The sequence below is a fragment of the Rhincodon typus genome, chromosome 9 (assembly GCF_021869965.1).
Source record: "Rhincodon typus isolate 14 chromosome 9, sRhiTyp1.1, whole genome shotgun sequence".
Classification (NCBI taxonomy): domain Eukaryota; kingdom Metazoa; phylum Chordata; class Chondrichthyes; order Orectolobiformes; family Rhincodontidae; genus Rhincodon; species Rhincodon typus.
Window position 1 is genome coordinate 78,186,898 of NC_063340.1, and position 25,334 is coordinate 78,212,231.

General features: G+C 43.2%; 1 protein-coding gene across 2 annotated transcripts in view; it reads left to right on the forward strand.

Annotated features, from left to right (window-relative positions):
* Nucleotides 1–25,334, forward strand: part of crim1 (cysteine rich transmembrane BMP regulator 1 (chordin-like)) — a 243,568-nt gene that overhangs the window by 194,147 nt on the left and 24,087 nt on the right. For both annotated transcript variants that reach the window (XM_048601057.1, XM_048601058.1), the window contains exons 8-11: nt 6,843–6,971; nt 11,616–11,772; nt 17,920–18,041; nt 25,012–25,221. In XM_048601057.1, the coding sequence (XP_048457014.1) occupies nt 6,843–6,971; nt 11,616–11,772; nt 17,920–18,041; nt 25,012–25,221 (618 nt within the window). The remainder of the gene's footprint in view (nt 1–6,842; nt 6,972–11,615; nt 11,773–17,919; nt 18,042–25,011; nt 25,222–25,334) is intronic.

A 25,334-nucleotide genomic window follows, 5' to 3' on the forward strand; every position in this document is an offset into this window, starting at 1 on the left:
CTTTGTGCAGTTATTTTAGAGGGGTTAGGGGGAAACCAATGACTTATATTGTGTGCAGCTGATCAAATGCGATGTTACCAGTGGAAAAACACAAACTGGACACAGATCAGTGTTTGGTTTTTGAAATATGAATAAGAGCAGGAGCCAAATTAATACACGAGGAAGTAATCCTTCAAGAATGTTGAACTCAGATTGAGATTTAAACATGAACACATATTGACTATTGTTCTTTTTAACCACTTCATGTTGATATTTGATCTCTCTTTAGCACACGGTTTCTTCCCCCCCCCCTCACCCCACAACCTTCCCCCACAAGGCTCTGTATCTCATGTTACTTCTCATTTTCAAAGTTCACCGATATAAAACATGTCCAGCGTCACCTCTGGCTACAATAGATTGTCTCTGCCAGATGATTAATGGCTGAAATGAGCCGAACCCTGGCTGAGAACCCACCACAATTCACAGCTGCTGTGGATACACTGCAGAGGATTATTCGACACTTTGAAGGTCATGCTCTGGCCTAGAGTTATTTGGACAGTTCAGAACAATGGCTTTTGCAGATGGGGTGGGAGTGGAGGGAAGAGGGTGGATGCTGGTGGGTAGCAACTGCTACTCCATTCTCTAGCCTCATCGCCAATCCTCACTCTCCCCCGTTTTCCCCAGTATAAGCTTCAAACTCAACACCTGCTTTTAGTTTCCATGACAACTGTGAGCAGCCCAGACTGCCTTTGACCTTGAACTGGAACCATCCGCTGACTGAAAACAATCAAGGCCGAGAGAGACCTTTGCACAATGAGAGGCACCCTTGCCAAGGAATTTCAGATACCTGGGATACTGCAGCCCGATTAGTGTGGTGTGGTAAATACTCCGATATCTGAAGAAATGGAAAGAATGTTACACATGAGAGGCAGGAAGGCTGATGGAATGTTTTCCCAGGATGAAATGGAAAGTTGTGCAAGAACGTTTCAGATGGCGTTTCTTTCCACTCTCCTGCCTGCAGTTTTATTTATATTTTACAACCCTCCCTCTTTCTGAACAAGCTCTGCACTATTCTGCAGCCAAGAGGCTTAGTGAGGCTCAGCTCTCTGGTCTCTCTCAGTGCTGTTCTTAAGTTGTCATTGTAAAATTTCTAATGCCTTTTATTTTTTGTAAAGTTATTGCCCAATTGATGTGTGTGTAGGAGCACAGACATTCCTCCCCCAGAAAATGCAATTATTAGTAACTTGGCTATTGGTCTGAATCCAAGGGAGGAAATGAGTTATCAACTTGTAAATAAGCTGCATGTCCGAGTGACATTTCTACTCCTGCAGAATGGTCTGTATAACACCACAGAGGCCCGTATTCTATCACCAAGTCACCCTTTATTTACATGTGCCCAGTACAAGGGCTATAACCAGCCAGCTCAAAGCCAGTTCCTAGACTGAGGAGACCTTCTGAATTTATGTTTATATCTGTCAGCCAGGGATCCCAATCCCAATGAAGGATCTCATAGTAAGTGGATTCATCTGGCTCTGGTTCCAATCAGTGCAATAACTAAGTTAATTCATTATTAATGGTGCCCATTATAGATGGTACAGACTTCTGAAGCACATTCTTAATTGAAATGTCTAGAGCCTCCTGGTTTTAGAATTCTGAAGGTCCCATGCAAAGGTCTCAAAAGTCAGTTGACAGCGGCATCAATTGTGTTCCCCTCTCATAATGGATTTAGAGGTGGCTCCAATTCTACCTTTCTGTAGGTGAATAGATTTTGAGTGAGTTAAAATTGGGCCTAACCGAGAGTTAGGAGGCCTTAATGCTAAGTGTGAAACAGTGCCACCTATTTGGAGACCACATTCACTCAAAGACCTACGGAATAGCCTCTTCCCAGTGTCTGATTGATCATATTTCATTTTTATTCTGGTGGAGTGTAAACACAGCCCCAATTAAGCTATTTTTTAAGAAACAGAAACACCAGAAGCCACAAAATGCCTACCATGTGTTCCATCCTACCAGACAATTCACTGCACACGCCCACCACTTGTTGCATCTTCAGTTCTGCCCAGCCCAAACATAACAGCGCAGTACTGCACATGTTGAAATTCTAGAAGTTCTCAGCTGATCAGGCAGCATCTATGTAGAGAGAAACAGAACTGACATGTCAAGTTGATGAACTTTCATCAAAACTGTTTTTTTCAGTTGGGCAGGATCTGTCCTTCTGGATGAAATATTAAAACCGAGGCTCCATTTAGCCTGTCAGCTGGGGAGAAAGTATTAATTGGCACTTTTCAAAGATGATCCAGGGAGTTCTCCCAATAATTAAAAGAAAAAATACTGGAGGAACTCAGCAGGTCTGGCAGCATCTGTGGAGAGAGAGAGAAACAGAATTAACATTTTGAGTCCAATATAGCTCTTCTTCGGCACTCATCAGTATAATTGGACTCAAAACATTAACTCTGTTTCTCTCTCCACAGATGTTGCCAGACCCGCTGAGTTTCTCCTATGTTTGCTGCTTTTATATTTCCAGTCCCCAGCATCTGCTCTCCTTTTATTTGTACTTTCCAATACCATGACCACAATTGATCCCTCAATAAACATCACAAAAGCAGATTATTCCGTTTGCTATTCATTGGACCTTGCTGTGTAGAAATTGGCTTTTCCCCATCTTACATTAGCGGTAGTAGTTCTTGACTTGAAAGTTCTGTCTTAATCTCACCGGTCCCCGTTGTATGATTCCAAGTGGGTAGATTAATCAGAGTTTGTCTCGCTGTGTCTCATGAACCTCTGCTGAACAGTGTCACAAATAACATTCTGTGACTGAAATCTCAGACGTTTGTATGGCATTAGACCTCACCTACATGAAACTGCCAAGTATAACAATGGAATTTACCTTGAGGGTGGCTCTGGTTAAAACCAGTGCAGCTTTGGGACTCCTAATTTGACTTAGTATCATTCTCTCACAGTGATCAGTCTACTGGATAGTGACTGAAGCCAGTCAATTACTATCTTAAACCACGATGGATGACTTGGCTGTGAATAGAAATCAGCATTTTTAAACAATTCATCATTGACCCGCTGCAGACTATTTAAATGGCATTTTTCGATTGTAACCAGGTGCACCAGCAGTCGTTTTATTTTGTAAAATCGTTTTGTTAATTTCATGCTGAAACCGCAATGCTCCTGCCTAACCATAGTCAGTTAGTGATGAATGGGCTGTGCCTGTCACCTTTGACACTCTGGCCTGCACAATTTTCTGTCCAGGAGACATTCCTTTCATGGTAAATAGCCATCGAGTTCAGCTTGAAATGTGAAATATGCTCCCCGCACTGAGATTTTGGCAGGTGTACTTATAGTACAGTCATAAAAAAAGAAAGGATCAGGACAATTCAATCAATTTGTTTGGCTAGGTGGAATAAAGTCCAGTTAATTTTTAAATCAGATTTGACTTGAATTGGCATCACTCTCACAGGGCTTGACATGATTCCAAAAGACTCATAATGTCTCAGCCATTTGTAGGTTTTATTTTATCCCCCTACTCTTCCTTCTTTACTTTGTTGATTTGTGAAGAAGCCCCAGCACTGTCTGCATATTCTGTGTATACTCTTATAGCGCTTCACACCACTGCAGTGTCACCTTAGGAATGAGGTACTGTGCTGCTGCTGGTGATGTGTGACAGTTCACTCTCCCAGGAAGTTTGAGTTGCTGTAGCAACATGCTCTTCTTGCCAGCACGTTCTAATCTGGAGCTATAGGTATCAATGTTAAAGGCTCTGTGATATTCTTTCCATCGTGCCCTTGTGGGTTGGAAGCTTTTGGAAACAAAAACAGAAGTTGCTGAAAAACCTCAGCAGGCCTGTGGAGAGAAAATCAGAGCTAACATTTCGGGTCCGGTGACCGTTCCTCAGAACTGTTTCAGAAGGTTTAACGTTTGGTTTAACATTTCATCTAAAAGACAACACCTTCAGTAGTGCTGTGCTTCCTCAGGAGCTTCAGAATCAATTCTCGGATTAGTACATGAAGCACATCAACTGGCTAGGATGCTGCCAACTGAGCCATTATTAACACGCTGATAAGGTTCATGAGGTGAAAGCAATACAGGAACAAAAGAGGAGGCTGTTCAGCAGTCCCTTGAACCTGTTCCACATTCATAAGATCCTAACATACACAAGCAGAATTAGGCCATTCAGCCCATCAAGTCTACTGCATCATTTGATCATGGCTAATATGTTTCTCAACCCCATTCTCCTGCCTTCTATCCATAACTTTTGATTCCTTTACGAATGAAGAACTTATCTATCTCTGTCTTAAAGACATTCAATGACTTGGCCCCCATGGCCTTCTGTGGCAAAATGTTCCACAGATTCATCACCCTCTAGCTAAAGAAATTCTTCTTAATCTCAGTTCTAAAGGATCATTCACTCTGAGGCTGTGCCCTTGTGTTCTAGTCTTTCCTGCTAGTGGAAACATCTTCTCCACGTCCACTCTATTCAGGCCACTCAGTTGTCTGTTAGTTTCAATTAGATTGCCCTCATCCTTCTAAACTCCATCATGTACAGACCCAGAGTCCTCAACAGCTCCTCATGTAACAAGCCCTTCATTCCCAAGATCATTCTTGTAAACCTCCTCTGAACCCCCTCCAAGGCCTACACATGCTTCATTTGGTACAGGGCCCAAATCTGCTCACAATATTCCGAATGTGGTCTGATCAGAGCGTTATACAGCCTCAACAGTACATCCTGCTCTTGTATTCTAATCCCCTCAAAATGAATACTAATGTTGCAGTTGCCTTCCTAACTGCCAACTGAAACTGCATGTTGACCTTAAGAGAATCCTGAACTAGGATTCCTAAATCCCTTTGTGTTTCAGATTTTCATAGTCTGTCCACGTTTAAAAAATAGTCTGCACCTCTATTTTTCCTAATTAAATGCATAACTTTACACTTTCCCACATTGTCTTCCATTCAAACACCACTTTGCCCCCTGTCCTAGCCTGTCCAAGTCCTTCTGCAGCCTCCCCGCTTCCTCAACACTATCTGTCCCTCAACACTATCTTTGTGTCATCTACAAACTTGAGCAACAATGCCCTCAGTTCCTTCATCCAGATTGTTAATGTATAACATTCAATTAGATCATGGCTGATCTGTTTCTTAACTCCATCTATGTAACCAATAATGTTTATGTAAAAATATCTTCTGGAGCTCTATTTCTTTTGTATTTCTGCCAAAATTATAGCAAACCTGTCTCTTCCAAGGAAGGGTCACCGGACCCGAAACTTTAGCTCTGTTTTTTTCTTCACAGATGCTGCCAGACCTGCTGAGCTTTTCCAGCAACTTCTGTTTTTTGTTGTAGCAAACCATTTCTCCATAACTTCATATGTATAGGTAGTTTCTTTCAATCGACTTAAGTTTAGTTCCGACAGTTGTTTGTAGATTTGACAAATCGTCTCCACCCTCGACAAATGAATATTATTATTCCAGCTTGTATTTGTAAAGCATTCTATCATGTGAAAATAGCTCAAAGCACTTGACATGATAAATTCCTTATAGAGCACAGTAACTGCTGTTACACAGTGAAATGTGACAGTCATTCCATGTGGTCAGCATTCCACAATCAGCGTGGAAACAAGAGGCAAGGCAATGTATGTTTTTTTTTATTTTTATTAATTTTCTTACCTCTAAACTTGACTGTGCTTCATTTGTGAGCTTACAGTAAACTGGTCGACTACCAGAAACATTACAAATTAGCCCATTCGTGTCCACCAAGTAAACTGTAAAATTAGTGCACACAATTGGATCAGGGGTCATACAATAACAGGTGGACTCAGGCGCCTGAGTCAAGATCTACTGTTTTAAAACAAACCTAAAACCAGGTTCAACAGCCCCACAAGGATCACTGTGACAAAAGCATAATCAAATGGTTAGCAGAAGCTTATAAACAGTGAAGTCAAACTTCCAAAATCAAAACATTTGAGTCGAGATCTATGCACTTCCTCACTTGGAGCCCAACTATAGCATTCTGAGTTTGGTTAAGGTCAGCAATCGCATCACAGCGTGGATTAGCTTGGGGTTTCTCTCCTGTCTGTGGCTCAGAGCAGACAGTCTTCAGTTTCCAAATGAACCCTCGGAGTACACTATCCTTGAGGCCTGTAAGTGAACACCTACTGCATTCAGAAAGATCAAGACAAGGAAAAATTGACACATCATAGGCAACAATGGGAAGCTGGCACAATCCAATCGGATGAGTTGTCCTTTGATTCCCTGATCACCTTCATGTACACTCAACTGCAGAAATGAGCAAAACACAAGCCCCGATAAATGGAAATAGTTAAAAAATGGTGTTGGATACTCAAGATAAATAACTCAGACACGGTGTGAAAAGAAGTACTTTCCGTTAAGTTATGCATCTTTACAGAATATTGCCCTATTATCGTAGGTGAGTGTAAATGCAATTAAACTTTTTAAAACCTTGCATTGATAGCTTTATCACTTTGAAATGTCTCAAAGTACTTTATACAGTTTAAGTTGTATTGTTGATATTGAGCGATATCGCTGCTTTCAAATAGCACTCTTTGGAAGCTTTAAAAGCCACTGGAGCAAGCAAGTAACACCTCATTCTCATCTGTTTAACATTTCATTCAAAGAACAATGCCTCAAGCCAAGTAGCTTTACTTTAATGCTGCAAGCCTGAATTATCTGCTTGAACCTACAACTTTCTGATCCCTGAGTTTGAGCTCTCCCAAATAAGCCAAGCTGGCCACAAAGAAGAGTGATCTGCCTGATGTTTTCTAACACTTCTTTCCCAACTTTCTGTCTCTCCCATCTGCATCTCTCTCTCTATATATATATCTGCTTTTCCTTTGTTGCTGCAGAGCCAACATACATCACCATTGGGCCTCCGACATGCGAGCTGCTGATCAACTGCACCCTGACGGAAAGAGACTGTATCTATGGCTTCAAGCTGGACCACAGTGGATGCCACACGTGTCAGTGCAAAACCAGTGAGTACTGCCTTTGTCGTTCTGCTTAACATCTGTCAGCTGTTCGAGTCACTTAGCTGTGCGTGTGCCACAGATAGCAACAGGGTCTGGATCAGTGTGCATTACTACCTAAATCTACTGAAAGGGTTTATAAATAGGACTTCCTGCTGGGTGATATGATAAATATCTCCAGAAGTGAGGTTGATGCAAATGATTCACCAGTAGGTTATGGCAACCACACAAGTGGAAATATTTATCATATTGCTGTGTTGTCCATGACATATTCAATTTATAACAGTCTGGATTCAGGCTGAGGGAAAAGATACGTTTTCTTTTAGAAAACACAATTCCCTGGTCCAGAGCCAGGGAAATGCTTCCTTTTTCTCATTTTCCATTGGTGCTCCTTCGTGTAATCTGATTGAGAGGAACTGCAGAGTTCAGTAATAGCTCTTCCATGTGTGTCATTGTGTGTATTTATGCGTTGAAAGCAAAAAGTAAAAGTTGAGTGTCTTCACCCTGCTGCACTGGTGACAGCACCAACAGGAAATATCCCACGTGCCCCTGAGTGCCTGTGTTTGCATTCTTGTTCTTTAGTGTGGCATCTGATACCAGGAGGCTATGCTGAGGCTCAAGGTCAGAAAGATCTCGCATTTATATAGTCCCTTGCCCCATACTTGGCAAGTGGCGTCCCTCAGGCTGTACAGAACCAATTGTCTCTGACTAATACAGGGAGATGCCCATACTCCTTTAGTGATTATAGGTAATTACTTTGCCTTATCACAAACTCCAGACACTACAAAGCAATTTTCAGCCGACAAGAAGTACTTTTTGTAAGAATAGTCAATGTTTTCATTGCTTTCTGCTGTACAATGGAGCCTCCCCAGGGAACTCTCCTGATTGGGTTACAGCTTCAGCTTATCAGGGAGCAGAGGTTATTCTGGGTTAGGAAAATTGAAGATCTAAAGTAATGCCTCCACTACTAGAGTCCAACTTGTCCCATTTAACAATTAAGGGGAAGCAAAACATAAAAAGAGTTGCTAGAAGAAAGAGCAACTCAGGATTCTGAAACGATTCAGTGATTTATCCAGTAAGTAACTTGCTCACTTGAAGCTATGGAGCTCCCAAGTTCAACCCCGTGTTTTACATTAACTCAGGAGCACAGAAGTGTTAAAACGCTGAAGGAGACCATTCAGCCCATTGTCTCTGCACTGACTCTTCAAATGAACTTCATTACCTATTTCCAATTTCCTGCTTTATTCCCAAATGATTGTCCAATGCCCTCTTGAATGCCTCACTTGAACCTCAATACATCCAGGCAGTGCATTTGATACCCTAACAATGCACTGTGAGAAAAGTATTTTCTGACCTCACATTTGCTTCTTTTGCAAATCACTTCTATCTGTGCCCTCTGGGTCTTGATCTTTGTAAGAGTGTGGCAGTATCTCTCTATCTCCTCTATCAATCCCCACCATGATTTTGAAAACCTTGATCAGATCTCCTCTCAGCCTTCTCCTCTCCAATGATAACATTTCTTCACACTATCCTTATAACTAAAGTTTCTCATTCCTGGAGCCAGTCTTGTAAATCGTTTCTACACTCTTTCCAATGCATTCATATCCTTACTATAAAGTGACTCCTGGATCTGTACATCGTATGCCAGCTGAGGTCTAAAAAATGCCTTATAAAAGGTCAACATCACCTCTTTGCTCTTGTACTCTATGCCCCTGTTAATAAAGCTGAGGATACTGTATGCTTTATTAACTGCTCTGTCCACTTGTCCTTCTACCTTCAGTGATCTGTACATAAATACACCCGGGTCTGTCTGCTCCTCCATGCCTTTAGAATTGTGCACCCTATTTTATGTTGTCTTTCTGTGTTCTTCTGACTGAAATGCATCACCTTGGTTGACCCCAGTGATGGTGCTGCAATTGGTCTGAGCATCTCTCTGCAAGAGAAGAGACCATTGGGGCTGGTTGCTGTTTCTGAAGGTAATGGAGCAATCCAGAGCACAGCTGGACAAGGAGGCCATTGAGTTCAACTGGGGCGCTGCCCTTGTGCTCAAACAGCTTATTGACACAGCAAGGATGATCACAGGGACAGATACTGGAAGATGGTCAATACGCCTGCATGGAGCTTTGGCAAGGCAAGGGGAAGTGTAAAAAAATACACAGAGGAAATGTTCACCTCCAGAACGTAAACACACACAAGAACTGCTCCAGTGACACATCCTGTAGTAGCTCCAGGAACGCATGGAAGCTGATTAAATATTTCATGAACCTGGTAAAAGTCACAGAAGAAGCTGCTTTATTCCCACGATTAAATTATAGAGAACGGAGCACTTTTCCTGAAAATCCACCCTCCCCAACCTTAGGCTTTATTTCTCTTGACGTGTTTAGTCCTGCCTCTCCTTCCTCCAAACTGAGGATAATAACTGCTTTTCAGGTTGCACATAACCCAAAGCTGGAATGTTTTTGTACAATGAGCTGGCTTCAAAGGCCCAATAAAAATTCCATTTGCTACATTGTTTTGGAAAATGTGTCTTCCCACCATGTATTTTGCTAATTAGCCCGTTGCCAGGTCATTAAAAGCAGAGTCATTATAAACATTTGGTTTAGGGGCTACAGCTAAATGATCAAAAGGTGCGTTATGTTTTTTTTTAAAAGAAGTCCTTTCGCATGTTTAATATATTTGGCTGACTGTTGAGACTGTATAGTTAAAGGGGTCTTTTTTCTAATCCTTCAAGTGAATAAGCTGTTGAAGGTAAGGGGCCAAGTCTCGCTGTCTGTCTACATGACAGAGATTCAAAAAGATGAACAAGGTAAATCAGGATGTCAGCATTCGGTGAAAGAGACAAGGTAGAGAAAGGATGAGATTTAAATAAAACCAAAGAACTTCAGATGCCAGATATCCAAAACAAAACCAGAAATTGCTGGAGAAAATCAGTAGGTCTGACTGCATCTGTGGGGAAAAGCAGAGTTAACATTTCGAGTCGAGTGACCCATCTTCAGAAAGGACAAACTCTTTTTATTTAAAAGATCTGCTGTGAGATTTTGTGTTGCCTATCCCAAGTCCTGATCGGGTGACAATGAGAACTGCTGTAGTACTTGGGAGGATGCTGTTTCCATGACTGTGTCAGATGGGAAGTTCCAGGCAGCACTACTTGGAGGGGAAGCTGTTGGTGATGGTGTCCGTATCAGGGTTGCTCCTTTTGTGGTAAAAGATGTGTGGTTGTTGATGCCGTGCATCCTCTATCTCGTACACTTCAGTGGTATCATTCCACGAAAAAAGTCAGCCAAATTAGGAAACAGTTTTAATCAGTGGTGCAAAGCACTGCGTTCACTTATTGTTGTATCACTCATACGTGGGATGCGTGCGTCACTGGCAAGGTGACATTTATTGCTCACTCCTATGTGCCCTTGAAAAGGCGATTGTGAACTGCCTTCTTAAATCACTGGCATCTGTGTGGTATAGGCACACTGTTCTATTGGAGAGGGAGTTCTGGGATTTGGACCTTAAAGTGATGAATTAATGGCATCATCGTGCCAAGTCAGCAGGGTGTGTGACTTGGAGGCTGTACCTGCTCACTAGCCTGACCTTCTTCTTCTAGGGATGCTAGAGTGACAGGTCTATATTCCATCACAGATCAGTACATCAGTCATCTGACAAGGTAGAACACAGTGCAGCTGCTCTGCTTTTTTCCCACATGATGAGTGTTTCACATTAATGGCATAGTTTGTTTGGTTAAGGGGTGGCAAGAAACTGTGCAGAGATCGTCGGGGGAAAGGTTGTTTTGTAGTTCAGCCAAGAAATGAAATGGGAGTCCCATCAGCCTGCACAGACGAGCTCAAAACTTCCAATCCAACACTTTGCAAAGGGGCAGTCGGTTCTCCCCTTGTTTAGCCAACATTTGTCCCTCAATGAAGGCCAGCAGCACAAATTACCTAGTTGCAGTCTGTGGGACTTTGCTGATTCAAAGAGTCTGGCCAGCATTCCTGCACAACAAGACGGAAAATTCATTGGCTGTAATCTGCTTTGGGAAATGCAGTGTTCTGGAATTACCGCATCAAAAGACCAGGCTCCAGCCCCTTCCCCATTCAAGTGACTGTGTGTCCAGACGGGATGACCATACTGAGAGAAAACTCCATTTCTTTTTTCAAAATAGAGGTGAACACCGATTGTAGCTTTTAGTGCCACCTCCCCCATCTCCAGATCTAGTTTCCTTGAAGGTTATGATGAGCATATTATTTCATGACAACAACAGGTTGTCCCTGAAATTGACCATTTAACGGTTTCAGGGAGGACTCACTATCCAGTTAGTGGATGGTGGACATCTGCCTAAAGTTGGAGAGCCAACAGGAGGCTTTTGAGCACTGAACAAGCAGCAGGATGCAATTGGCTACATGCAGACAGCAGATCCTTAAGGACTTTAATTGACTTCAGTAGCTCTTAAATGGTCCTAGGGTGGAATGGTGTGAACATGGCGCTAGTGGAATGTAGATTTGTGTTCATCCACCTCTGTACCGGCCCCAGTGGGAGCTATGGTCCTGCAACAAGAGTCCTTAGTTTGTGAAAAGCACTGTACAAGTTTGTTTTCTGCTCTTTCTTTCAAATGCATTTCAAATAATGCAAAATCTGATGTGATTTTGGTCTTTTTCCCCTCCCCAGGAGAAGAGCTGTGCACAGGCCTCATATCGGGATGTGGCCTGGACTGTCCCTTCGGCCTGCAGACTGATGTACACGGCTGCGAGATCTGCCAGTGCCGCACGCGGCCAAAGAAATGCAAGCCCGTGGTTTGTGACAAATACTGTCCTTTCGGATACATGTACGTGCAGCTGCTTTCTTAGCGATATAAACCTATCGGCACCAATCGTTACAGAGCATGTGCCCTAACTTCCAGTGTGCGTGTTGTCAGGTTGGCCACGCATTGTACACTCTGCCCTTTGGTGGTTTAACACAGCTTCTCAATTTGTAATAGGCCACAAATTAGGGTGAACACTCGCCTGTTTTAGTTTCTGAAACTGAGATCCCTTTGGTGTCTCTTAAACAAACTTGTGGCGATTTATAATCACGTTTCACACTTACTGCACCTCGAGGATCTTCCCCCTCACCTTTCCCCAGCGTTAAAGACTAGCCCTGTTTTACATCTACTGATCCACAGAGCTCTATTGGTGCTGGGTGCCTGCAGTAACTTAGCTCCTACTTGAAATTAAAGACCACACTCAGAGTTAGTGGGCTTATTTTCGGTAAACAGCAAAAGTTAGACCTATAAAGATGGAACAGTGGTCAAAATTGAATATGTATGTCGAAAATGTGAATTATGTCTTTTTTTTAAAAATATTCATTTTTTTTCCGGCCTGTTCCATCTCCTAAATCGACTTCTGCAATTCGTCTCAAACTACTGTATTCAGAGTATTTAGACGTTCTGAGCATAACAAACACACAATTCCATCTGAGCTGTTGGGAAAAACATTGTACGTTGAAGCCGGAAACTATTACCCACCTCAGGGTCACATCCTGCACTGCTGATGTTCACCCAACAACAGGCTGAGGCCTTGCCATGACAAGCAAACCCTGTCCAGATTGCCCGCAGGTCCTCCGGATTGGCGATTGGCTGCGTGATCGAGGGAGCTGGCATTGGGAATGGGTGGAGCAGAGGCGGTCTTGCACTGAGAGCCATCCCCACCTTTGCTGCCCCTCCCCCCCACCGTCCCTGCCATCACCTATGACCCCAGTTCCTCAGTGATTCTGGGCATTAGGAGGGTACGTTGTCAGCTGCCACCCAGTGAAGAACTGGCAGATGTTTGCCAGACAGACCTCCCCTCTAGAGGGGGTCATCTATCTAAGGATCAGACCCACTGCTGCCTTGTTAAGTGCCCGCCTGGCACCCCATTGGCCTACCCTTCCTGAAAAGTAGCAATGCACTAGCTGTCCAGAGTGAGCCAAGAACACTGCCTCTCTGCATTAAATACTGCCCAGTGTTCCCACCTCCATAAATTTGCCCAGCCTTGACCCCTGCCTCAGCTCACCTGCTAATGAAAGTCATTGTTACCCCTTGACTTTAGCAGACATAATAGCATTCAAGAAGCACCTGAATGAATACATGAATAGGAAGGGAATAGAGGGATAGGGATCCTGTAAGTGAAGACAGTTTTCGTATGGAACGGCAAAATGTGTCAGTGCAGGCTTGGAGGGCTGAAGGGCCATCCTCTTTGTTCTTTAACTTGACCATTCCACTGCACTCCCAGCTTGTCTTCCACATTCCACATTGCATAAATGTGAGGCCATCCAAAACTCTGTTGCCAGTGTCTTAATTCACAGCAAGTCCTGTTTCTCCCATCAGCCCTGTGCTCACTGACCTGCATTAGCCCCAGTCAATCGGGGTCTTAATTTAAAAACTCTAATCCATGTTTTCAAATTCCTTGCCCCTCCCCATTTCTATAATGAGGCGTTCCCCCATAAGCCTCCGAGATATCTAATCTCCTCTGCACTCAGCCTCTTGAGCATCCCAAATTTTAATCATTTTATCTGTGCCTTCAGATGACTCGACCCTAAGCCCTGGAATTCCATCTTAATTTTCTCCCCATTAACCAAGTTTTTGATCATCTGACCTAACATTTCATTCCATAGCTCAGTGTCATACTTTACTTTAGAACACTCCTTTAAAGCACCTCATTAATTTCATCATTAAAAGGCGCTATATAAATAAATACCTGTTGTTGTTGTTATTACTGTGAACCAAGCTCTTGGAAATCCAGAATTATCTATATGATCGAGGCTGAGGGGTGACCTTACAGAGGTTTATAAAATCTTGGATAGGCTGAATAGGATAAAAGGTCTTTTTTCCAGTGTAGGGGAGTCCAAAAGTACAGGGCGTAGGTTTAAGGTGAGAGGAGAAAGATTTCAAAGGGACCTGAGGGGCAACATTTTCACACAGAGGGTGGTGCGTGTATGGAATGAGCTGCCACAGGAAGTGGTGGAGGCTGGTACAATTACAACATTTAAAAGGTATCTGGATGGATATCTGAATAGGAAGGGTTTAGAGGGGTATGGGCCAAATTCTGGCAAATGGGACTAGATTAGTTTAGGATATCTGGATGGCATGGACGAGTTGGACCAATGGGTCTGTTTCCATGTTGTACATCTCTATGACTCTATGTGGCGTTTTCCCATAATGTTCTGTGAAGCAAATGTCTCACTGCAGCAATGATCCACTGTCAGTATGGTGTAGCAGCTATTGCCTTCAACATGCCCCAAGCTAAGTGTTACTGACCTGTAACAAGCTCCTGGCTCTTTATTATTGCCTTGTAATATCTTCAAATCCATCTGTTATTGGTGTCCCAGATATAATCAGCTCACCGAGCACACAGCAGGGATGAAACCTCGGACTTGCCCAGTCTGGAAAGATCAGCACCACACCATGTTGTACCTGTATTCACTGAACCATCACAGGAACATTTTTCTTTTGTCAACGAGGCAGAAAAGATTTTTTGTTAAATATTTTGGATTCCATTGAATCTGCAAAAGAAAGCAAAACATTTTAGCAGACATCGCTGCTATCGATGCTCCGATCGCAAGCTGTACCTAAGCAGTGGTTTGATAGTATCTGAATGTTGAAGTGAACGTCTGTGATTCAGGGAGAAGTTAAGATTCACAGATACGTGATGAGAAGCCTGGGACAGGGGACAGTTGTGCGATGCAGCCTTCTCTGAGAAAAGCGTGCTGTTTACAGCAAGCCAGTCATTTCCAAGAATGGTATGTTGGCATGGTGCTCATCTGTTGATGCCATTGCAATCAAGCCCAATCATGCTTTCTTCAATATCAGCATACACACTTCTGCTTTTTCCCTGGGCTCACTGGAATGTGATGGGGACAGTAGCATATTGGTAATGCTTACTGGGTTAGTAATCCTAAGGGCCAACAAATACTCCAGTCACAAGTTCAAATCCTGCCAAGACTTCTGGGTTATCATAAAGGCAACTGTTCAAAAATCTGGAAGAAATTGCTTTCTAATTAATAATATTCGCGGAACCTTACAAAAAGAAATTATCTAGTTCCTTAATCTGCCCTCCAGTGTCCATGTGGCCAACATATATCTCCAGAACTGCAGCAATGAGGTTGACTCTTTAACACCCTCTGAAATGGCCAAGCAAGCCATTCAGTTATACACAGAAGCACTCTGAACGTTCCCACCACCACATGGACTGCGGTTGTTCAACATGGTAGCTCAGCACCCCTGCTCATGGGCAGTAAACACTGGCCCGGCTTGTGATACTCCTGCCAAACCAATAAAGAGTGAGACCCTTGGCCAACCTCTCCATTTAGACCAAAGTGAAAGGGAACTGCTGTGAAAAGTTTCTGAGTCTGACTGTGAGATGTAAAGTTGAAATGTAAAGTCACCCTAGACTCAGAAGACCATAGGGCCACCTAGTCAGCAGAGAGACAACTTGTGGTGGCTTAACCTGATCTTCACTACATCACAGGCAATGGACAAGGTTGAGAAGAAATGACCTTCAGCCAGTACAGGAATTGAACCCACACCATTTGGTGTCATTTTACATCCAGCCAACTGAGCTAGCCTATACCCGTGCGTTACCCAATCCCCTAATTGAAATGACAGAGTCACAGACGTATTTCCACATTATTAATGCAATTACAACCTCCGTACTATTACAACCTCTGTACTAACATCAGTCCATTTCATTTATGCTGATACAGTCAGTAACTCCTCCAATCGGACTTATTGAACCTGGAAGGAAAAGCTTGCCAAAATCAATCCTATTCTTTTAGATTAAGAAAAAGCAGTTTAATGGGTACTGATGTCACAAATCATAGAGTCATAGCATCATAAAGCACGACCCAACTCGTCCATGCTGACCAGGTATCCTAAACTGAACTAGCACTCATTCCATACACACACCACCCTCTATGTGAAAACGTTGTCCCTAGGTCCCTTTTAAATCTTTCCCCTCTTGTTTTTCCAAATTAGTTAATATTTTGTTTATTTTCCATTTTTAAATAAATGAAACTCCCTCCACCAGTTCCCTTTTCCAGTTCTTAACCACTTGCGTGGAGCTATATACCAACAGAGCTAATTAATATTTTTATTTTAATTGTTTCCTAAGGGGAGATTTAAGAGAGGTGTTTAAAAGCATGACTTTATCAGTTGTGCCATAGATCACAGGAGTGAATTGGCTGGTCTTCAGTTAGGCCACAGCCAGAGTACTGCATGCTCTCACAGCTGAGATGAGGAAGAATTTCTTCAGCTCAACGGTGGTTAGTCTGTGGAACTGATTGCCACAGAGGGCTGTGAAAGCTAGGTCATTGAGTGTCTTTGAGACAGAGGTAGATAGATTCTTGATTGGTAAGGGGATCAAGGGTTACGGGGAGAAGGCAGGAGAATGGGGTTGAGAAACATACCAGCCATGATCGAGCAGCGGAGCAGATTTGATGGGCAGAATGGCCTAATTCTGCTCCTACAGTTTATGTTCTTATTTCTGGTCACCACACAATGGGAAGAATGTGATTGCAGTAAAGAGGGTGCAGAGGAGGTTCACTAGGATGCTGCCTGGGAGTTTGCTGTTTAGCAGTGACGAGAGGCTGGATAGGTTCAGGTTGTTTTCGTCGAGCAGAGAAGGCTGGGGAAGGGTACCTGACAGAGATGTATAAGGTTACAATGGACACGGACAGGGTGAACAGAAAGCAGTCGTTCCCCTCAGTCGAAAGATCGATAACAAAGGGCCATAATTTTAAGGTGAAAGGTGGCAGCTTTAGAGGGGATTTGAAGAAAATGTTTTTCATCCAGAGGCTGTTGGGAATCTGGAATGCACTGCCTGGGAGGGTAATAGAGGCTGGAAGCCTCACAACCTTTAAAAAGTACTTGGATGAGCACTTGAAATATCAGAACATTGAAAGCTATGGGCCAGGTGCTGGAAAGTGGGAGTGTAGATTTTAGAACAGTTTTTATGTTGGTGCAGACCCGATGGGCCGAAGGGCCTTTTCTGTACCCTTATGGTTCCATGAGAACAAAGGGGTTTTGAAAGAATAGATAGGAAGAACACAACAACAACTTAAATTTGGTGACTACTTTTTACTTAATAAAACCACACAGGGTGCTTCACTGGGTCATTACACAACAAAATACGAGCCATCTGAGGAGAGATTGAGACAGCCAACCTAAGGATTGGGTCAAAGAGGTTGATTTTAATGAGCAACATAAAGGAGGAAGGCAAAATAGCGAGGTGGAGAGGGGTGAAGTGGGTTTCCAACTGTTTCTGTTGTGGTAACTCAGGAACCAGTTGACACAGATCCAGGACAAATCAGCAAAAGGGAGATGAGGAAGTTTTTACTGTCCAGTGAGTTGTCGCACTGGAACACACTGCCTGGAAGCACGGTGGAAGCAGATTCAGTAGCAACCACTGAAAGGGAATTGGATACATGCTCGGAAATGAAAAGGAAACACCTGCAGCCCCGTAGGGAGGGGTAGGCGAGTGGAACTAATTCAGCAGTTCTGTCAAAGACTCTGCATAGACACAATTGATAGGCCAAATGGCCTGCTGTACTTTCACACTCTGTGTTTCCTCCTCTTTGTTTCTAGTTAGTTACAGGGGCTTCATTCACCACGTCCCCATTGAGTCTTGCAGCTGAGACTGAACAAACCAGCCACATGGTCAGGAAACTGCCTGTTGCCTCATTGTGTCCCGGGATTCCTCCAGGCAGAATGAGGTCAGCACATTCCCAATGGGCACATCTTCCCCCTTCCACCTTTTACTTGGCAGAATCCCAGTAACAGCAGCTGGAATGCAAACAGCTTTGTATCTGAGCTTCTCACAGGGCAAAAGTTTGAAATGTAAGTTCGGAATACAAGTTGCCCGGACCAGTTTGTAAGATGTTTGTATTGCTTAAGTCGCAGCAGTGTGCAGCCTTGTGTTTTGGGAATGACTTTCTTCAACACCTTCTCTTTTAAAAACAGGAAAAATAAACATAGCTGCGATATCTGTCGCTGCAAGAAGTGCCCAGAGCGTCCGTGTGACAAGTATTGTCCAATGGGATTCGAGCAAGACGTTTATGGCTGTCTTATCTGCAAGTGCAAGGGTAAGGAAGCTAATTGGTTTTACCTGGCACATTGAGCTGGTGGCGCGCTGAGCTAAAGGAAGAAGATAATAATTATCACGAGCTAATGTGAATCCCATTTCGCTGAGGCCCAGGGAAAATAGTAGTGTCTGTTCTCCTGTTAATTAAGATAGTCATCTTCAGCAAAGGCACCTTTCCTGAAAGGGCTTTGATCCTACTCAACTCCCTTAAGCAAAGAGGAGTGAATTGACTAATCACTCACACAGGCAAGTATCCTTTATGTTTTGCAGACAGTCTCTGACAAAGTGCTTTGGCACGCAGGTAAGTGGAAGGGGATGAGAATTCGCTGAGTGGTTATGTTCAAATGTTTTATTTTGAGTTTGTGGGTTTGCTGAGTAAATAACAGATCTTTTCATTCGACTCCTAATGCACCTCCCGCTGTGCCCGAGGTCTGCTCAGTAATGGTTCCACAACCTGAGACAGCCTTCTTGTACCTCAGCAGTGAGTATGAAATATTCAGGGCTGGATGCGTGGGATGGCAGTAGCACAGGAACAGGGGTATGCAGGCTCAGCTGTCAGGTCTGTTCTGCCAGTTAATACTGCAACATGAGACGGTCACCAAAGTTGAGCTTAGTCCCACTTTTTTTGCCTCTTCAACCTCCACTGATTGTTTGGTATGTCATCAAAGCATGTAATGGAGCAGCCAAATTGCCAACTCTTGGGTCACATCACCCCAACCTGTTTGCAGAAATGTCTGGACTCTGCACTTTGTGTAGGTACATTCCATTACTTAGCTACTGTAACAAGTAAAGGAATTTTGCTATTATGTTGTTACTTATTAGCTGGGACTTAACTCTTACATACTGTAGGAATGGGAGGCACTCGTTCAATAAGATGTAGCGTGCCAAATTGAACTTAATTTTACACTTTGGCTTTACAGTAGGAGCAATTCCTTCCATTCTGAGCCCCAGCCTGAGTCCCACAGCCGACTTAAAGGAATGGCTTTATATTTCTTTCTACTTTAAAGCAGGATACAGATGCTGGGGAGAGGTATTCAAATTTATGATGGGTTGTGACAGAGGAGATTGAGAGACACCGTTGTGGCTGAAGCAGACTGGGAATGTGCTTCCTTGGCCTGATGCATAATGAAACAACGGCAGATGCCAACCACCCTTGAATAATTGAGAGTGTCACTTAGAGAAAAAGGTCGAGAGAAGTGTTTCCACTGGTAGGAAGGTTTGGTGGCCAGAGATCACAGAAGATTGGCAAAAGTCTTAGGAGCAGATGAGGATTTTTTTTTATTTTAACACAACTCATTGTTACAATCTGGAACATGCTGCCTGAAGGTGTGGTGTAAGTAGATTTAGTTGGAGATGTCCTGCAAAGAGACATGATGGGTTAAATAACCTTCTAAGCTGTATATTTTGAAGAAGTTGGGAGTAATGGGGACCATGCCTTGCATAAATTGACCTTTCTATTTTTTACTAAAGCTGTGCATGTTGATTTCTGAAGCACTTTTAAAAAAGGCTAGGAAGGAAGGTAATCGACCTTTAATTAACCTCAGGATATGAATAGTCCCTAATTGGTCTCTGATTGTTCTCAGGATGAGCCCATTTGTGGCTGTTACATTTTCAGCCTTAAAGGGGCAGCCTGCTTAAGCAGCAGAACGATACATCATGCTGTAACTGTATAGTCTGCTGACTTACCCTTGAGCAATGGGATCTGCTAGTACCGTTTTGAAAAGATTGATGTAGCTTGTCTCTGAAAAGGGGAAGCAGAAAGACAGTGAGAGCCGCATATTCTCATGAAAGTGAAGCATTTTTAAATTTTGCTTGAATGTTTGAGTTGAAAATGAATCAGTTTCCACTGCAAATTAAGGCTGCAGTATTCCAATATTATGAGTTCAGCTTTGATTTGTCTGTCTGTGCTGAATTAGCTATCCCAAAATCCAAGCATCCATTCACATCAACCCTAATCATAACCCTCTGACATGAAGAAGAGAAAATGCTCTGCAGATCCGCCAACATCTGTGAAGAGACAAACAAGCAGTATTGTTTCAGGCCAATGTTCTTTCTTCAGAACTAGGAAAGATGGTGGAGGTGAACAGCTTTTAAGCAGATACCAAGGGAAAAGTTGGAACGGGAAAGGCTGTTACATTTGTATAACACCTTCTAACATAGTAAAACAGCCCCAGATGTTTCACAGGAGTATTAGCGTACAAAATCTGACACTGAGCCACTTAAGGAGGTGGTTAAAACAGGTGACCAAAGTTTTGGCCCGTGGGTAGAATTTTAAGAAGCATCTTAAAGCGAGAGAGCTTTAGGGAGGGAATTCCAGAACTTAGGGTCCAGGCAAGTAGCTAGGGCTGTCGGTGGGGAAGTGATCAAAATCTGGATTGTTCAAGAGGTGAGAATTGGAGGATCTCAGAAACCTCAGCAGTTTCCAGAAGGAGGAGAGAGAGATTAATGGAGGAATTTGAAAACAAGGATGAGAATTGTAAAACTGAAATTGGAACGTATTTTCACTAGTAAACATGTTGGTCAGCAGAGGATATAATTGGGAAAATTTCTGAGGAGATATGCTGGAGTGATTAAATAAGTCAAAAAGTCAATGATGTAAAGACTCCCGTAGATATCCTCTGACCTCTGCTGTAGGTGTGAGGGACACAGCTAAGGACAGGATCAGAAATCACCTGTAACGCCCTCTGTTACAAAGGAACCTTAACTGGGCCAAGGCAGTACAGGGCATTTATAGAGGAACACTCATTATTACTCATTAAGTGCTGGTAGGAGATACGAGAGCAGCTGAAGAAAAAGATACGAAAAAAATCAATAAAAAACTCATCACAGTATGCTATGTGTCACTGACCTAATTTGATTCCATCTAAGGAGCCTGGTAGCACAGTTACGTTAATCACTTTGCCTCAAACCATTTGGAACCATTGGAGCTATCATGAACAGCAACTTATTTAGGTCATTTGTTTGATCAGTGACTCTGTAAAAATCTGTTGAATATTCAACCCATACTTTTTATTTCAAAAGAATTTGTTTTGGAGCCAATTCCTATCGGTATCCCATATTGTATCTTTTTTTTAAAGATGGTTTCTAATTGAATTGCTCTATTAGCTCCACAAGGTGTTTTACTCCCAGTTATTGCTCAGATGAGTCCTGAAGGAGACTGGATTAGACTTGGTTTGTGATATCACAATGATTCAATAATTTAGTGAATGTTAACTGTTTGATCTAATACTATCAATAGATCAGATAGCAAGGGAAGTCAGCACCTATGACGTAAGAGTGTAGGTAATAGGAGCAGGCGCAGGACACAAGGCCCCTTTGCATTTGATTGCTGTTCAGTAAGATCACAGCTAATAAAAACAAGAGCAAGAATGGGCCTTTGAGCCTGCTCTGTCAGTCAATATGATCATCCAGCTCAGTACTTTGTTCTCACTTTCTCCCCATACCCTTTGATCTCTTTTCCCCTAAGAACTATATCAAATTCCTTACTGAAAACATTCAATGTTTTGGCTTTAACCACCTTCTGTAACAGAGAATTCCACAGGCTCACCACTCTCTGGGTGAAGAAATTTCTCCTCATCTTAGTCCTAAATGACCTACTGCCCCATAACCTCAGACTGTGACTCCTGGTTCTAGACTCCCAGGAACAACCTCCTTGTGTTTACCCTGTCTAGTCCATTAGAATTTTATAGATAATCTTCTTCATCCATCTACTTTCCTGCCTTGTCCCCCATCTCTTTAATTCCTTTAATTTCACAAAAAGTCAACAATTTGAGTATTCAATATATGTTCAAAACTAAGCATCCACAGTTCTCTGAGTTAGGGAATTCCAAGTATCCATAACCCTCTGAGTAAAGAAATATCTCATCACCTCACTCCTAATTTGACCTTAGACTTATGTGAGAAACTATCCTCAGGAGGAAAACTCCTGGGCTGGAAAGGAGGGGATGGGAGTCATTGTGCTGAATGGAATTTTAAGTATTACTGTTCATTTAATTATCTTCCTTCTCTCATATATACAATATAAGTTGGCTTGTTTCTCAATGAGTAAAGAAGTGTTTGTATCTTTTCATTTTTGGATTTGTGAGGAAGACTGTCCTAAGTGATGGATTGTGCCCTTCAAATGTCATTGAGATGGAGCGAGACAGTTAAGTATTTGGGGCTTTGATGGAGCTTTTAAAGCGAGCAGTTGATTTCAGTCAGTTATTATTCACTACAATCACCTGGAGTTTCCTGGTTCAATTAGTCTCATCTTCAGCAGTGTCAGAGTTGGTGAGTTGCCAAGTTAGAAGCCATCCAAACTTTTGTAATGTTATGTGGCAGAGTTATAGGTACATGCTTTATCCCGAGTACATGGGTGAGTCTGGGTCAGGTCAGAGGGCGGCACAGTGGCTCAGTGGTTAGCATGGATGCCTTCACAGTGCCAGGGACCCGGGTTCAATTCCACCCTTGGATAACTGTCTATGTGGTGTTTGCACATTCTCCCCGTGTCTGCGTGGGTTTCCTCTGGGTGCTCCAGTTCCCTCCCACAGTTTAAAGATGCCCAGGATTGGTGAATTGGCCGTGCTAAATTGCCCATAGTGCCCAGGGATGTGCAGGCTAGGTGGATAGGCCATGGGAAATGGGGGGCTGGGTTTAGGTGGGATGTTCTTCTGAGGTCCAGTGCAGCACACTAATACTCCTGATGGGCCGAATGGCTTCTTTCTGGATTGTAAGGATTCTATGAGAAACAAAAACATGAAGAATTTCAATGTGTACACCTTGAACACAGTTGTATTGAAAGTGAAGCAGGGGCGACGGACCAATCCACTTTCCAGATGTGGGATAGATCATTGAAAACCTTGTTATGGAGGCCGTGGATCTTAGAAAACCTGTCAGGTAAAAGGAGGCATTAGGAGCCTATGGTAAAGTGACTTTATTGTAAGAGCTATGGGCCAGGAGGAGCAGGAGTGTTTCATCCAGACCCCAGTAGATTAAATCTTTAAACTCCCTGCACGATTGCTTCACCTCTGATCACCCCAGAGTCACTCCATTTTCTGCCTGTAATCTGTCATCTTCAATTGACACTTTCGCCAGGCCCCCATGATCTCACCCATGGCAGACCCCTCTCCAAAACCTGAGCTGCTCCTTACACCCAGTGCATTCCCACTGAGAGGCAGCCAAGTCTATCCCTCAAGCTAGGTATCAGGTGAGGAATCGGGGAATCTCAAACACAGGTAAGTCTCCATGGTGATAGGAGAAACCTGTACTTCCAGACTCCCTGACTGTTATCGCCTCCTCTGCCCGATTCCTCACTCCACAGCCTCACCTCACTACCAGCCCCACAATGTTCACATTCTTTCAAGTGCGTGGTGTCACTGATCTCAGTCGACTGGGAGGCAACACTGACTTAATGTCCTTCTGTTCACGGTGACTCTATATTCTTTCTTGTGTCTCTATGGAGAAGAAGTTAAACAGAAGCCTTTCCCCAAAGGAAGGGCTAAATAAGACTACGCTCGGTCTCCAGCAAGTATCCACAGTCGGTCCTAGTTTCATATGTTTCTCCTGAATTAGCCAGTTTCAAACCAAGGTAGCAGTAGGTGGATCTGCCAATGTTGTGTGAGATTTGATAGCAGGAAATCAGGCAGTGTTTCCATTCCTGATCACAGCAGAACAACCACTGCAAGTAGTGAGCGTACGTCAGATATGAAGGGGGATCAGATCTGGACTGTCTGTGGTCTGGTAACCTGCAATGCATATAATGGTCAGCCATTTTTAAGTAACAGAGAGAAGCTGCCATTCTTGAAACATTACCCTGGGAAAAGAATCTAGGTGGCAGAAAGGGTTAAACACTTTCTTTTAATCTGCGATTTAAATCCAGCCCAAGGTGACAGAATGGAAGTCTTATCTGGCTGTAAGGTTCTGGAGGATCATAGAATAGTTCAATAATCTGCCCCACCTCTTTCAAAGAGTAATCCAGTTAGTCCCACTCCCTTTACTCTTACCCTATCTCCCTGTAATTTTGTTTCTCTTTCAAGTGTTTATTTAATTTGCTAGCGAAGGGTGCAATTGAACCTGAACCCACCATCCAAACAGGGTATACATTCCATACCTTAACCATTCATCATCTGAAAGGGTTTTCCCTCGCGTCTGCTTATTTTACCAATCACCCAAAACCTCTATCCCCTGGTTATCAACCCATCAGCCATTGGAAATGGTTTCCCAGTATTTAGTTGTGAAATGAGGTTGTGCAGACTCAATCCAACTCCAAATGGACATGGTCTTGCCACACAAAATTGCCCTTCATTGATCTTGGTTTATAATCTCACTCAGAGGCCTCCAATGTTCGAGATGAAAGAAATGTCCTAATGCCCTGAGAATTGTCATTAAGAGCTGAGGCATATCATTGGAGAGGGAGTAAAAGATGATTTGTTGGCTAATTTGTTAGCCCTTTCATTGCTAACTCAAAACATCAGGGCTTCAAGCCCCCACTCCAGAGACTTCAGCATGTAATCTAGACTGGCACCCCACTGTCACCAGAGGTGACATCTTTTCAAATATTAAACTAAGATCATATGGCACTATTTTGAAGAATATCTGATTTGATCACCTATCTCAATGGCAGTTGTGAAACTGTGGGTGAATTGGCTGCCTTGTTTCCTGTATTATAATGGTGACTGCCTTTTGTACTTAATTGGCTGTAAGGTGTTTTGAAACATCCTCAGGTTGTAGAATGTATCATATCAATTTACATTCAATTTTTAAAACAAGACTAAGATTCCGCACAAATACTGACCTCCTCTTGAGTTGGAAATACAGCAGTCATAATCGAACTGAAAGATTGAGCAGCTTCAAGATGTTGAATGGGCCTACGCATCTTCCTGCATACAGTAGGGTTTGAGCAGGTGAAAGAAAAAGCTTTGTTGTTAAGAGGGAGAGACAGCCCTATGCCGTGACTAACTCTCGCTTTTTTTCTTCCAATTTTTGATATCCAGAGGTGCCCACGACTGCCATCCCACCGGTCAAAACAGGCTCATGCTTGTCCATGGATGGGCGACGCCATGAGAGCGGTGAGAGTTGGCATGACGGTTGCCGTGAATGTTACTGCTACAGTGGACGCGAGATGTGTGCGCTCATCACCTGCTCCGTGCCCAACTGTGGAAATCCTACCATCCGCCCTGGGCAATGCTGCCCATCGTGCCCAGGTGAGGAGCACATAACTCAGCCTTCTCTGCCCCCTTCCCTTGAACGGTGTGTGTAGTTGAGTGGTGCTGGGGTTAGATTCTTTGGAGATTTCGGCCCTTTGTCAGAGACTTGG